The sequence below is a fragment of the Teleopsis dalmanni genome, chromosome 1, assembly GCF_002237135.1.
Source record: "Teleopsis dalmanni isolate 2A chromosome 1, ASM223713v2, whole genome shotgun sequence".
Taxonomy (NCBI): Eukaryota; Metazoa; Arthropoda; class Insecta; order Diptera; family Diopsidae; genus Teleopsis; species Teleopsis dalmanni.
In genome coordinates, this window is record NC_051846.1 from 6,863,807 (window position 1) to 6,879,010 (window position 15,204).

The 15,204-nt window shown below is 33.0% G+C and overlaps 4 protein-coding genes across 4 annotated transcripts in view; 2 read left to right on the forward strand and 2 right to left on the reverse strand.

Annotated features, from left to right (window-relative positions):
• LOC119684105 (anaphase-promoting complex subunit 5-like) overlaps positions 1–2,062 on the reverse strand; it is a 3,075-nt gene extending 1,013 nt beyond the window's left edge. Inside the window, exons 1-4 of the mRNA XM_038098094.1 lie at positions 1,847–2,062; positions 1,393–1,780; positions 906–1,327; positions 3–827 (exon numbers count right to left, since the gene is read on the reverse strand). Of these exons, the coding sequence (XP_037954022.1) occupies positions 3–827; positions 906–1,327; positions 1,393–1,780; positions 1,847–1,969 (1,758 nt within the window). The 5' untranslated portion in view covers positions 1,970–2,062. The remainder of the gene's footprint in view (positions 1–2; positions 828–905; positions 1,328–1,392; positions 1,781–1,846) is intronic.
• Positions 2,063–3,048: 986 nt separating this feature from the next.
• Positions 3,049–4,595, forward strand: LOC119673298 (putative nuclease HARBI1). Its single transcript, XM_038084564.1, has 3 exons — positions 3,049–3,190; positions 3,260–3,494; positions 3,553–4,595. The coding sequence occupies exons 1-3, from the start codon at positions 3,167–3,169 to the stop codon at positions 4,503–4,505; spliced, it is 1,212 nt and encodes a 403-aa protein (XP_037940492.1). The 5' UTR covers positions 3,049–3,166; the 3' UTR covers positions 4,506–4,595.
• Positions 4,596–6,838: 2,243 nt separating this feature from the next.
• LOC119672481 (very-long-chain enoyl-CoA reductase-like) lies at positions 6,839–8,561 on the reverse strand. The gene is made up of 5 exons (XM_038083540.1): positions 8,432–8,561; positions 8,013–8,374; positions 7,495–7,711; positions 7,311–7,426; positions 6,839–7,247 (listed from the first exon to the last, which is right to left on the reverse strand). Exons 1-5 carry the CDS (start codon positions 8,435–8,437, stop codon positions 7,043–7,045), a joined length of 906 nt encoding a protein of 301 aa, XP_037939468.1. The 5' UTR covers positions 8,438–8,561; the 3' UTR covers positions 6,839–7,042.
• Positions 8,562–9,729: 1,168 nt separating this feature from the next.
• LOC119684191 (erythroid differentiation-related factor 1-like) overlaps positions 9,730–15,204 on the forward strand; it is a 6,512-nt gene continuing 1,037 nt past the window's right edge. Inside the window, exons 1-8 of the mRNA XM_038098205.1 lie at positions 9,730–10,113; positions 10,177–10,388; positions 10,451–12,546; positions 12,617–12,811; positions 12,875–13,157; positions 13,217–13,400; positions 13,467–13,594; positions 14,975–15,199. Of these exons, the coding sequence (XP_037954133.1) occupies positions 10,093–10,113; positions 10,177–10,388; positions 10,451–12,546; positions 12,617–12,811; positions 12,875–13,157; positions 13,217–13,400; positions 13,467–13,594; positions 14,975–15,199 (3,344 nt within the window). The 5' untranslated portion in view covers positions 9,730–10,092. The remainder of the gene's footprint in view (positions 10,114–10,176; positions 10,389–10,450; positions 12,547–12,616; positions 12,812–12,874; positions 13,158–13,216; positions 13,401–13,466; positions 13,595–14,974; positions 15,200–15,204) is intronic.

Here is a 15,204-nt window from a genome sequence, read left to right on the forward strand (position 1 = left end):
ACACGTATGTTTGTTAAAATGTCCAAATTACTCGTTTCCAGCAGTTTGTGCAGTAGGCGACGTGCCACATTAAAATAACGTTTTGCCACCAATACAGTGGCGCGCTGCAGATTGCCGTCATTTTTGTCCAGCAAATAAAGTTGACAGCAAGCTTTTAATGCTTCCTGCCAACGACAACGATAGATGCATTGCTGTATTTTTATATGGCATTCACTAATCATCCATTGAGCTGCGTGCGGATAGCGTGGAAAACGTTTGCGCGCATTATGCAACACCACAGCACTTAAGTGGTGTTCTCCTTGTATGTTCAACCAAAGTGCCAGGCTTGATAGAACCTTACAGACACTCTCCGAATTGCTCACATCACCAAATACCCAGGTTTTCTTTAAGTTGAGCAGCAACTGCGCATACATAGCAGACATTTCGTAGCGTCCATATAGACACCAAAGTGCTGAACGCAGTGCTAACGAATCGGAAACATGTTCCAAAATGTAATTTTTACTATTAAGTTCATCACTCTTCAAGAGTAGTTCGAAGAGATCCAGAGGCATGTAACCGCACTGTGCTCCAAATTTAACTACGAATTGTATGGCCAAGGAAAGAGATTGCATTAAGCCGGGATCTTGTATGTCAGGTAAACTCTTCTCGAAGGGATACATTCGATGGCTGTTTAGTAGGCAATACCAAGCATTTGCAAGATCTAAACAACGTTTATCACCACATTCCTGTGCTAACATAATACATTCACGTAGTGCACTTAAAGCTTCGCGTTTATGATCGAAGCTGGCGTGTAGGACGGCGAGATTAATGCTGAAGTACTGAAAACCCTAGAGTGCAAAAAAAATATAATATTTAATATAGAATCCAATTAAATTTAAAAAATTGTGTGTGTCCACTACGCATACCTTCTGCTCATATTGATTCGTCATTTGTAAGGGACTGCGATCGAAGGAACGATGTAGTGCATCCATAGCACCAAAGAAATCACGCAATCTCAACTGATTCATGTAGCCCAAAAAGTATGCTTTGGAGTTCAATGGATTATCTTGCACGATTTCACCCAGTTTGGTTTGCAGTTCTATGGGTGGCAAAGCGCGTAGCTCATTACTTTCCAATAGATTACACTGTTGAGTAACAAAGAGATCAGCCTGTTTGGGTGACCACTTGCTATGTGGATTGCGATCTTGATGTACAGTGTCAGTGTCTAAGGCGCACTCATCGATAGTAGCTTCAGCATTTGTAGTTTTATTATTAGAATTAGTTGTACTCTCCGCAATATTCATTTGCCCAGCAGCTTTACGTGGACCAATAGCTAAACTCCGTATTCCTAAAAATAAATTAATTACAATAATTATAAGCTTAGTATAAAACATAATTGAAAGTTAAGAAAACCTTTTTCATAATAGATGCAAATATTTTTGTAGAGTGCCATCATCTCTGGGAATGACATACGCTCCATAACAACACCTACTCTGCGTATGTACAAGCCAACTATGCTGAATTGACAGACGCCAACTTCCTCTGCAAGCATTTTCTCTATATTCTGCAGCTCAGCAAAATCAAAGAGCACTTCTATGCCGTTCGAGAATAATTCAGCCATGCTCTTCTCGAAGCAGTCCAGATGCACGACATCGATTTTGTAACGTGGCGAGGTGAGTAAATTGTGTAGGTCGTTGTATGTCATGTCAGGATATTGTATGAGCTTCAAGAGTAGCATACAAAAATTGCGTCTCGATTGTGGAAGGAATTGATAACCCGAATCGTTGGCAGTACGCTTGGACTAAGCAATAGATTAAGATTATTTTGATTGAGATTACACTTAAATCTATTGCATAACAATACTTACTTTGATATAATTCTGCACCAACATAACGACGGCCACTTTGTGTGGTGTTGGAGTTTCAATTCTTGGTGGTGGCACAGATGGTCCACGCGGATCCAAAGCATCCAGCTCTTCAAAGTGGCTCATTTTGTAATTCCAAATTAATATCCTTTAGATTCTGTTACTTTTATTAATAAGTTTTTAGTTACATTTGTTATTTTATATTGTAAACAAATCAAACCGGCCTTCGACAAAACAAAATTTTCAAAATAAACCAACCAAATGAAGTTCGAACGCATAGGGCGTACCAATAATTTTTTACCACATCACATACATATTCCAAAGTGGTACGGTACGATATAATATTTTACGATATGCGGTACTTACGGTATATAGGAATATCGCTTTTATAATGAAAATATTTGCAATTTTCTACTAAATAATTATATATATATGAATTATATATAGAATTATATATATATGTCTATAGTTAGTTTAATTAAAAAAGTATATATATGCATATATTGGAAAAATAATCAAATCGAAATGAGACTTTATAATATAATTAATAACGCTTTATTGGTAATAACATATCATATATGTTTTATTTTTTTTTATCAAAAATATAAAACGATTTATATATTAGATTTTTTAGTAACATTTCACGCTGATTGTATTCTTAACGAAACATATGAACAAAAGTTTAAGGTAGCATATATGTATTTTTATATTTAAATCAATTAAGTTCTGTTTTATTAGCTAATAATATAAATTTTATTTGATTAAATTCACTAATGAAATTAATTAACCATAGAGCTTTCATGCTGTTTAATTTAATTATAAATAAATCAAGAGAAATTTCACCAAAGATGTCGAATACAACATTGCAAAAAATATGTTTCTTAAATAAATATTAGAAATAATTTCAAGACCGCTAATGATGAGTATTTGGCAATACTCAAAACAATAGTATGGTCAGCCAAAGATACAATCGAAATAATATAATAAAATGTTTGCTGTTGTAGTTCACTACTTTTCGAAATCTCTCTAATAAAATAAAATAGTTTCTATTAAGTAAAATAGTCACTACTGTCATAACTGACATTTCTAAGAAAATACAATCGTTTGATACAGCTGTTTCACATGCTTAAATCAAATATTAACATTAATAGTTTTTGCTGCAGTGTAAACATATCAGTACTCACTTATCGTAAGTGAAAGCAGGGTATGAATACCGTTTGAAATAATTTGGTAGCACTGTCGCATGCTGTCAGAATCTCAAATTTTGTTTGTCCCACTACTTCCCGGCAGGTTTATTTTGTTTGTCGTATAAGTGAAGTAAAAATGAATAATTCTCTGAACGTTGTGGTAAAATCATTTAACTTTACACCAATACACTAAAAGAAAATAATGGTATTCAAATAATCTGCTCCACAGGCTTTATCCATGTTAACAGACAGAAGCAGCGATTTGCGACGGTTGCAAGATGAAAAAGAGATCAATGAAATATTGGATGTTATTTTTGCCAGCTCCAGTTCAAGTTCTTCAGAGGAATCCGATTTTGAACAAGATATCGAAAAAAACAGCTTTGAAATCACAATTGCGGATATGAGCGATGAGGAGTTTAAACGCCAATTTAAAATTGAACGAAAAACGGCGGAAAAAATCATATGTAATTACGTGCGCACATAAACAAATTAAATATATAATAATAATAATATACTTTTCAGCGAGATTTTCACAATCTAAGTTTTTGCCCAATCAGATAAATGGTGGAAGAAATCGCATCGGTGATAGAAAGTCAGTGTTTATGTATGTCTGGTATGTTATTAGCACGGTGAGTTATAGAGAATTATCAGGCTTGTTTGGTGTATCTGCCTCGGTCGCATGGTGTACCGTTCGTTCTGTTACAGAATTCCTAATTTCAATAAGTCACGAATTTGTGAATTGGCCTCGAGGAAAGGCTGCACTTGAGTCTATGGAAAAGTTTCAAAATATACAAAACATACCAGGCGTGATTGGTGCAATAGATGTTATCTACATTCCTATCAGAGCTCCAAAGTTGCATAAAGGAGATTATTTAAATCATAAAAATAAATATAGTATCGCATTGCAAGCTGTTGTAGATGCCGATAAAAAGTTTATCGATATTACTTGCGGAGAGCCGGGATGTTTACGTGGCCAGGGTGTTTTAGAAAAATCTAACTTAGATAAACGTGCAAAGGAGCATTATGATGAATTATTTCCTAATTCATCTTTTGTTATAGGAGATTCTGCTTATTCGAGTACAAATTGGCTTGTGCCACCATTCAAGAACAACGAGCTTTTAAGTGTGTCTCACAAAAAATTCAATGAAAAACATTCACAGACACGCATTGTAGTGGAGAATGCATTCGAGTTGCTTAAAACTCGCTTCCAAAGACTATCCAAATTCACGGAACAAACTAATTTGCCTGTAATAACCAACATAGTGGCTAGCACTTGTGTTTTGCATAATATTTGCTTATCTATGAATGATTTTTGGGAACCCACTGAGGTGAATTGCTCCAAAGAAAATGATGAAAGTGATGAAGACTGTGAGGAAGAACAGGAAGAGTTCGAAGAACAGGAAAATGAATTGAAGAATTCAATCAATCGGAGAGATCAACTTTTTAAATATTTAAAGAAAGAAAAAATTATTTAATTTATTTTTAACAAAAAAGATATTCATAATAATTTCTGTTTATATAAATAATTATTTAATAACATGTAGCCTTAGTCTTAAGATGTAAGCTCGATTAGCTGTGTAAACATTTTATAAGTTAAATTAAATATTGTAATTATAATTACAATTTTATACATTTTGTTATAGAATTAATTATTTTGCAATGTCAATAAAGAATATATTTCAGTAGAAATATATTGTCGGGAAGACAAACAATAAACATTCTTGAAACTTATACTGTTGGGATCTTTTATTTTACATTTTTAATATTGAGAAATCAGAGTGGCTGAAGAAAAGTCAAGTAAATATTCTTTTTACCATGAAACATATAAAACATAATATAGCGATTCTATGTGGACAGATCGGCATTAGTCAAGGAAAGTTTAGCCAGTATGAACGCCTAGATTGACTGTAAGACCCTTTTGCTCCTTATCTTACATTAAATTCTTGCATCATACGGAATTGAATTGAAGTATTATTTGATTTTAATAGTTAAATACTTTAGTACTTGTGTTCTCTAACTTTAGACACATGCGACAAACCAGATAAAAATAACAAAATTTTATTTTGAACTTGGAAGTTTTTTTGTTGTTGCAACTCAAGATGAACTATACTGCAAAAAACATAAAAGGAAATACAACAAATGCATGGGTTACCATATGGATTAGATAGGGGTAACGGTAACGATTTGGGTTAAAAGATGGATGGGAATTAATTGAAACTAGCTCAGATAGAGGTGGGGAAATCTTGCCAGTTCAGTTGTTTCGAGCCAAAGATCAATCGGGCATAAATTGGTGCGTGCATTAGGAAAGTAGAGTTGCAGTTGAGACACACGTTGGAAATTGACGCAAGTAACTGTTCAGCACATGGCTATACCCTGACCTTAATGACGAGAGAGAGAGAGAGCGAAAGAGCTCTGTAATATTTGTTTTGCTATTTAGTACAAGTGTAAACACTTGTACAATTATCTGTAATTGAGTCCTGCTGACGGTTAAGTTTAAACAGAATATGTGAAATATTAGACAACTAAAAATATATCTTTGTATACATAATAAGAATGAATTTTATCATTCTTTTTATCCAATTCTATCGATATGTTCAGTTTTATTTTTTAAGATAACACTTTATAATCTTTTATTATGATTATTTTAATGATTCATTAACACTTAAAAAATTAAATATCAAAGAAAAACCAAGTTTATAATATTTTTCTAATTGATATTTAAAATTTGGGTATACAGTAACGCTTCCCGAAATTATGAGCTTGATAAATTATATCTAAGAAGATAATAATCATAATGATAATGATCATAATTTTATATAATTTAATATATTTTCTAAGATATCATGATCCCTTAATTTTATTAATGTTAAAATGTTGCTTACAATATGGGAAGCAGTATAAAAATTCGCAGTTGCATTTCCTAAGTGGCTTCAGAAACTATTTTTAAACATCCTCAATTTTTCAAAATGGTTTTAAGAATGGTTTCAATATTTTTTACTGATATCTTCAAGAATTTATCAAATTCATTAACTGATTCCAGAAACTATTTGCTGATTACTACTGAAGTTAATCAAAATTCTATCAATTGGTTTCAGAGCAAGCTTTAAAAACTAATAAACAATATACGTTAATCCTTATGAACTCTATCAAATGGTTTCAGAAACGACTTCACTATTTGCCAACATTTAATTTCTGATATGAGTTCTATTGAGTACTTTCACGCATTGTTTGTCTATATTCACTGAAACTTATAATTTTGTGTAGAAGCTTAATGAACGACTGAGTTTATGTCCCAGAATCACTCATTTTATATTTTGTTTTATTTCAATATAGTATCCGATGTAACAGTTAACCAATTTTAATTGATCATTATGAATGCTTTTAAGTGGTTTCAGCAACGAAATAATAGAGTTATACCGATCCTTAAGATATAGATTTGATAGAGGGTAAGTGAGAGGAGGAGGGTTGCCTGAGTTGAAAAATGTTTGAAGGTTTTATGAAAAAGGATTGATATTCCTGAAAGTTGACAACACCAATGGAATGACAGTCCAACAAAAATTCTACCAAGTACAAATGCATTATTAACTAATATGCAATTCATTTGCATTATTAATTTTTTTCAGTGTAAAAAGAGTGTAAAACATGTGTAAATAATTATAAAGAAAATTAAGTAAATAAAATAAGAATTCTATTATATTCTATTCAATTATATTGTGTTTTGTTTATATTCGTAGAGTTATAGCTCATTTAATTAGTTTTAACCGGTTTTTACACAAAATATTAACAATAAAAAATCACTTTTTTTTCAACAAACAAACCAAAAAAAATGTACAAAACATTTTATTGATTTTTTGCTATTTATTTAAACAACAATATTAAAAAGTGTCAAGTCACAGTTACACCACTAATAAGAAAATCCTAAAACCTTAAAATTATTTAATTTAAAATTGTTCATTATGCAAAAGAAAATATGGAAATGTTTTGGCTTGGCTAAGAAATGATGTAAATTAATTTAAAGAATAAATGGGAATATAGCCTTCCTCGATTTAGGGTACTGTGTAAACTCCTTCTTATAGTTGCGGTGTTTACCTAAAGCCCAAACCATCATTTGATAACCGCCAGCAATAGCAAAAAGTACAGCGGCTAAACAGTTGGTCATTATAGAGAAGCTCACCCAGGCACCGATTTCATATGTGTAATTGGGACAGGAAACAAGACTAAAAATAAAAATAAATTTTATTAATGAAATGATGAAAAAATTTATATAATTGCAAACTGACTTGAAAAGTTGTGTGAATGGGTTGCTGTCAGGCATTGGAATTTTGCGCACTTTTGTGCCAGGTGGTCGCAAATTACGCAGGGCAATGTGGATAGAGAAATTGCCTATTTCACAGAGCTATAAAATAATAATATATACAATTAATTTAAATTCTTTTTTTTTCTTAAAATAATAAATAAAATTACCGCAAAGGCCGCTAAACCAACCAATACTTGCACTTGGCATGGTGATGTGAATAGTGGATGATTGACGTGGTAGGACACATATGCTGTAAAGCCCCAATAGTAACTGCAATTCTTGAAGAGATTACGTATTGGCATAGTAGCGTGTGAGAAGCGGTGAACGAAAATTGTTTCCAGCAATCGCTTTACATAATGCACCGTATAGCAAGCGGCCGCAATGCTACAATAGAAAACCGAAAATTTATAAAATTATTCAACAACACAAAAAGAAATATACTAATACATATATTTATAAGCACAAAAAAAAAAAAGAAGAAATAATATAAAATGTATAATTAATGCAAAGCGTATTATATTTTAAACGCTGGTGAAACTTTTAGCATAACGCGAAACGACAATCGAAGAGGTCAAATTAGGTCTTTATATTACACACAAAAACTTATGAGATTTCAATGTGTTGGTTCTGAGGTGCAAAAAAAGGGAAAGTTCAATTAAAAATGAGGTGAGCTTTAATAACTTACTGCGCTGTCAACGATATTGGCTTATCAGCATCTGCTCCATAGATAATCGAGGGACGAGCGTAGAAAAGTAAATAAACCAGTAGTGGCCCTGCATATTCTGACAGAAATACTGTCGTCCAAGCAATTTGTGGACCTAAATCTTTGACATAAATGCGTACGCCATTGCGTAAATTCAGCGATTGAAGGGTATCGCTGTCTTTTAACGCTTTGCCGCGTGGATCCAAACGTAGTGATTGACGATTTGGTGCTGGGGTTGACTTCAGTTGCTTATGTATTTGAGCAGGCAAGTCACCTATTGATATGGTGGCCGGTACATGACATTTACCAAATACTTTGGAATTTTTTGCACTAACAACTTCAATCTATATATATTTAATATTATTTAAAGAATTCTTTGAAAAACAATTTCGATTTTTTACCTCCATTTTCTGTTTGGAAATTGTATAAAAACTGGACTACTCTTAGCTTATAACCTCTTTAGACTACAGCGCCCTTCAACGCAAGCACTACTCTGTTTGATTGATTTGTGAAACTGACGAATAAAAGCAAAGTTCAATTAGTTTCACCAAATAACAGGAACGTGTGGATTAATGAAACAGTGTATGGAAAAAAAGAAAACAATTTTTTGATTGTACCAGCTGAGACGCTGTGCTATCCATAGTAATAAATTTATTCTAACAAAATACTGTGCTTTATAGCTTCCTTTTATAGTATGTTTCCATTACTTACTTAAGCAAGATATAAACGATGCTACATGTATGCTAACCAAGTATGCCGTGCTAACAAATCGCACAGTGTATATTCAAGTATGCATACCAAATTTCGGTCTACAGACATGTATGCGGTAAAATTGCATCTTGTTTCAAATTGTATAGCCAAGCGCATACTTGGTATACATACATGTAGCATCGTCTATATCATGCTTTTGTAAGTGCAGAGTAATAGCACATTCACACTGTTTTAGGCGGTTTTACTCATTACAACATTTAGTGAGAATGATTCATCATACAAAGGGCTTTCATATGAATAAATTCATTATCAATAAATCAAATCATTTAAAGGTGCATCCACTTAAAAGCGAACGAACTTTTGCTGGTACCATTACCTGCATATGTTCATTCGTTCGTAAATGTTCACTTTGGTGTGAATGCACCTTAAGCCGAAAATTTCGAATGCAAAAATTAAAAATAAATTTCCCACAAGGGAAATTATTAAAATTTGAAATATGTGTCATATATTTTATGCGGAAAATGTAAACACACAACAGCTGAGCTGTAAACAAATGCACTGAGGTAGTAAGTACTTAATTAAATCCTTGTTTTTATTAATTGAATATGTAATTGATATATAAAATGTATATAAATGATTTAATATATCAATTATATATTTAAGTTTTTTGAGTGACTTAATAATATTTAAGTGAAGTTTACAAAAGTTTTATCAGTTGCATGAGCTTATTATAATGAGCTTATTATAATGTGAACGTTTACTTATTAATAATAATGAGCAAGTGCCTAAATGAGACAGTGTGAATGTACTATTAACAGTCGTAATTGCAATGTTTCTTCTGGTGAAGTAAATATTTAATTATTTAAACTGGGACATATTAATAATTCAGACATGACAGTATATGGTACAATTTTCAAAAATCCGAGGTCAAATGCTAACAGGGTTTACTTAAGTCAACATTTATGATGACAAAAGTTCGAAATTTCGAATAACTAAAGACAAATGCTCGAAATATATACAGCGTGCATTGAATTCACTCTTCAAACTATAAACACAACTTTAATTATTTGATATTCAAATTTGTGATCAGCTTACCCTGTATTTTACAGCTGTTACTAAGAAAAAGTGATATGGATAAATATTATACATGTGATTTCGTGTCAAAATATGTAAACATGTACAGCGGCTGCAATCACAAGAGATCAGGAACAATCTCGAAAAATTCTAGCTTAGCTGTATGTCTCTCAACTGAGTTAATAGCGTTATAATATTAGAAACTAAGTGAAAAACACCTAGTTAAAGACAAATAAAAAATAAATTGAGCGGAGGTAATGCACATATTTATTAAAACATGGCTGATAACAATGATGAGGTAATATATTTCGTATAAAATGTCTCAAATAAAGTTCTCAGATTTACTTGATTTTAAATGCAGATTGAATTTTGTTTAAACATTGAACCACACGAAATAACAGACGCTATAAAATCGAAAGCTGTTGTTAAATTTTCTGCAGTGCAAGTGCCGGCAAACTTTAATAGACTTCAATGCAATACTAATTTAAATCTGCCTCCATCCAATTGGTTAACCACGTCTGATAGCAGTTATGGTTTACACCAGGCATTGTACCAGTCGCCAGGTTTTGCCAGGTAAAATTTTTTTCATTATGCTTAATAAAATGTTGGTTAATAAAATAAAAATAAATAATTAGTAGTTTTCGTATGGCACACATGTTTCCGGATTGTGTTGGTGAAGTTGATGTGGTTTCAGATGCCGAAAATATAAAACGATTACTAAAATTGCCCTACACCTCAAAGGGTGCAATTAGTATGATTGTGCACAAAGTAGGTAATACCCTATTGCTTGACGAGTTTGATGTAAATAAATATTTATTGCGCAAAGCGGATGATGACTGGAAATGGCTAAGAACTTTTATATTGGAACAAATACTTGATTACAGCGATGACCACAATTTTTGTCTTAAAGATAAATCACGTGAAGCTATACAAACCAAAAATTTACTCTCAAAATTTTTATATCACAGTCTTAAGCACTCTGCTACTGAGTCACCACTGGAACACAAACAAAATATTCGACAAGAATTGCCAATAACAGGACCACTACTACCTGAACCAAACGTTGAAGAAAATGTGCCAGATCCACAATCCAGTCACGTATTCAATCGTAACGTAGTTTGGACTTTTGAAGATATACGTATGTTAATAGGCACAGATATGCCCATTTTTGGTGGACCAAATCGTCCTGCCATAAGTTTGCGATTACGTGACCAAACTAAACCTATAAATGTACTTACCGGCATTGATTATTGGTTAGATAATTTGATGTGTAATGTGCCGGAGGTGGTTATGTGCTATCATTTAGATGGGATTGTACAGCGTTACGAAATAATAAAAACTGAAGATTTGCCGTATTTAGAAAACTCAAAATTCTCACCGAAAGTCGTGCGTAATGTAGCACAAAACATTTTAGCGTTCCTTAATGCGAACGTTACGAAAGCGGGTCACACATATTGGCTCTTTAAAGGACGTAATGATGACGTTGTTAAATTGTATGATCTGACTACACTGTGCAAAGATCAAGCAACTGAAGAGAATTGTGATGAAAAACAGGGAAATCCATTTACCGTGCCTGTGGCTATGCTGTTGTACACTGTTGCTAGAAATATGAAAAATACTGTGGAACGTATGTCCCCGCAAAAAGCGGGTAGTATATGTGCATTGCTGGATAATTGTATAAAGCTGCTGCCAAAAGAGAAGTATCCACAAATTGTGACTTCCTCTTATTACATTTTGTCTGACTTGCATGTGCCTGCTGGTATTGATCCGAAGTCGCCAAATTTTGACGTGTCTGACATAGATTCTGATACACAGTCTGTATGTGATGAAGACGATTTTTCTTTTAGTGATGATTACTTTAACAGTTTTGGCAAAGAATTGAGTGATAATTCACATCATTTCGCTGTAAAGCATATCTGCGATACACTAAGAGATTATAATAGCGAACATAACTCCAAACCTGCTAAAGAGGTGCAAAAAAAGCCGTCTCCTTTGCAAGGCAGCACTGAGGAGCGTTGTCTCAAATCATTGTCGCATATCAGTGCTGGACTATCTTGTTTACAATTTTTTAACTCAAATCAAGAAAAATTTATCAAGGAAAGCGAAGCTACTGCTAAGGAAGAGGAGAGACAACGGATCTTACATGAAGAGCAGAATCCCAACATTGCAAAACCTTTTAAACCGATACCATTGCCTTATGAATCGTTAACTAGCTCCTCCAAAAATGACAATGTGGAAAACAAGATTGATGCTGCTCATGTGGAAGAGCAAAGTAAATGTGAGAGAGAAGGTAAAAACAAAAAGGGCAGTAAAACGAAACGGAATAAAGCTAAAGAAGCAACTGAACAGATTAAAGGTGAAATCCAGTTACAGCCTCAAGAAATAGCAATAAATTTCAATTCGCAATTATTTGGTTCCTGGAACGTGCATTTGAAATTGTTACTGTTAGAGAAAGCTTGTCTTACCTACGCTACGTTGGCTGAGCATTACTATGTCATGCACAAATATGGTGCCTGTCTAAAAGCGATTTATGTGGCATGCCGCTGTCAACAGGTGCTTATAAAATATGTGTCCAAAATTGTTTCTCAAAAAAGTTGCTTGTTGGGACGTGCAGGGGATTGCTTCTTTCAAATGAGTAAAAGTTGGGACACCATCGATGATAATTTGGAACAGTTTTTTAAAGAAAGTGATGAAAACATAATTAATGAACTAGATAAGGAGTTAAGTGATGGTGAGATATTTACTAAAGCAATACGTTTATTATATTAAATAACAGATATCTTATATTGTCCTGTAAACAGATGAACCAGACGATCTAATAATTCCGCAAAAGAATATTGAACACTTAATGGTTTCTAGCTGTCGTTGCTATGAAAACGCCTTATCATATATAATCGACAATGGGACCGATGGGGAAATCTCAAAGAAGGAATTGTTGCGCCGTTTGGGAAACGTACGTAATGAGTTGGGCTTGAAGTACATGTTTTGGGCACAAGGTACACAAATGTTCATTCTTCAGTAATAATAGTTTACAGCGAACTGGTACTTTATTTTTGTAGAAGAGTTTTCAAAATTTACACAAAATGAACTTAATGGGGACAAAAAAATAGTTGAGGACAAAATTGAAAATAATTTGGAAAATGTGACAGAAATTCTTGACGAAAAAGACATCAATAAAGAAAATCCTGTGTATATAAATCTTTCCATGAAATCTTATGATTGCTTATTGCAAGGCATACTCACTTTCATTCAGGTTGGTGATAACGTAAATCTGGCATTTTTATACTGTAATATGGGCAGATTTATGCGCTTTCGTGCTCACCTATACCAAGTTGACGAGAAGTATTATAATAATGCCTGTGTGTAATAATGTGTATATATTGTTTTTTTCTCTCTTGTAGCAGTGAGATTGTTAAAATACAAAAAGCATTTTATAACGAGGCATTTTCCTACTATGAGAAAGCGAAAGACATTTTGGGAACACGAAAGTTAAATGCTGAGCTATGGGACTTAGTGCATTGGGAGTTATCAACAGCTACTTTCACTCTAGCGAAACAACTACAGGACTTTAGCACTACAGACCCAGTATAAATTTCTTATATTGATAATAAACAGTTCTTATACTTAAAAAAATAATTGATTTAATTTTAGACTACACAATTAGATTTGGAAAAGGAAGTATTGGAGTTGTTGCAGAAGTCACTTAAGCTTTGTGATGTAGAGCATGCTGGCTCTCGTCAAATACTTTACACCTACCGTTCTGGGTTAATACATAAAAGGTAAATTTATTTTATTTTTAAACTTTGCTTATGAGGGAATATGTACTATTGTGGGTCCAAAAACATCTAAAATTTTTAATGATTAGATAGTGAATACTGGTAAATAGAATAAGTCCCAATAGAATTATTTCCAATAATATTTCAAAAATGTGTGTTAAGTCTTACATATTGAAACTATGAGCTGTTCACCACTCTTGCATCATAGCTACAGCAACAACAATAAAATTTTGAATCAATTTCCTACTATCAAACCGATACATATTATAGTCCATTGTATTTCTTTCATGTTAGCTGCTACGTAGATCTCGGTTGTTAACAGAAACAATAACAACAATAACCCGTTGCAGATTTTAAGAACACCCGGGTCTAAGTATCGTCGAGTTCGTTGACCAAGTGCTATTCACCACCCTAAAAAGAGACTACACAAACAGATCTCCGCGGGCTATAATAACAACAATAACAACTCGTAGGTCAGACTATGCTTCATAGCGTTTCTATAACAAAAATGCTTGATAGATTTGATATAGTGACTTTAGTTGTTTATGATTTTTAGATCCACTTTTCTGCGTCTAGTTATTGACTTCTTAATCTATCTCTTTCTTTGGAATCATTTTATAGATCTATTTGATTGAACTGTCATGCGCCTTTTGATAACATGGTCAAGCCATCGAATCGTTTACTGCAGGGTTAGCTGCTTCAGTTTAAAACTATCGTAAATTATAAAATTGACTACTTAGATCTTCAGTGGACTATAAATTTTCATAAGTTTTTTTTTAACTTCTTGCAGTCTTGAACTTTAGTATCAATACTCTGTAACAATATGTAATTAAGAGTAATTAACGTACTACCGTTTTATGTATTTTAATCTTTGGTGTGAGAAAGGGACTATTTAGGAGTGAATGGATTGGGGATGGGTAGCATTTAAAGTAAAGTCAACCAGTATCAAGGTTGATAAACTTAGATATCACTTCTATGAAGAGATTGGTAGGACCACTGATGTTAGCTCCATTATAATAGGTGTCAATATATCAATGCTATAAAAAAAGGAATCATCTTGGAGGGAGGACTGTACTAAATATAATGCCATTACGAGTTAGGAACATTGATAGGATGACATCAAAAATGTTTTGAATTAATAAGTTCGAAGGAATTAAACCTTGTCTCTTTCATAAAAAAGATTCCGTCTCTGCGTGCGTCACCTGATCGTCTGCAAAAATATAAGTAGCTACGTCATGTAAAACTGGTTGTTCCTAGAATCGAAATAGAATTTCACAAATTAGGACTATAAAAAATTATCATAATATTCCATAATCTATTTTATATATTACATTTACCTATATTAAGATTACATTTTATGTCTATTTTTCCTCTTTATTGCAGAATAGCGTCATTTCATTATAGTCAGTTACGCAACAATTGCACTGATGCAGCCTTACTACCGAAAACTACTCTCCAACTCTGCAAGTATCATTATGAAAGAGCGGCCAACATTTTGGACAGTTTAAAGGAAGCCAGTGACTTTTTGACTGTACAATTGGAACGAGTGTCTCTGTACGAATTTTTGGCAGAATGTACGTTGGAAATACAACTATTTAATATGAAAATGTAAT

What these genes read in the sequence shown, in the direction of transcription:
- LOC119673298 (XM_038084564.1), top strand. Translation starts at nt 3,167, where the DNA reads ATGAATAATTCTCTGAACGTTGTG. An exon ending in ATAATTCTCTGAACGTTGTG is followed by an intron (nt 3,191 to 3,259) that starts GTAAAATCATTT and finishes TCTGCTCCACAG; the next exon opens with GCTTTATCCATGTTAACAGA. An exon ending in AACGGCGGAAAAAATCATAT is followed by an intron (nt 3,495 to 3,552) that starts GTAATTACGTGC and finishes TATACTTTTCAG; the next exon opens with CGAGATTTTCACAATCTAAG.
- LOC119672481 (XM_038083540.1), bottom strand. An exon ending in TTGGTTTAGCGGCCTTTGCG is followed by an intron (nt 7,427 to 7,494) that starts GTAATTTTATTT and finishes ATTATTTTATAG; the next exon opens with CTCTGTGAAATAGGCAATTT. An exon ending in CCATTCACACAACTTTTCAA is followed by an intron (nt 7,248 to 7,310) that starts GTCAGTTTGCAA and finishes TTTTATTTTTAG; the next exon opens with TCTTGTTTCCTGTCCCAATT.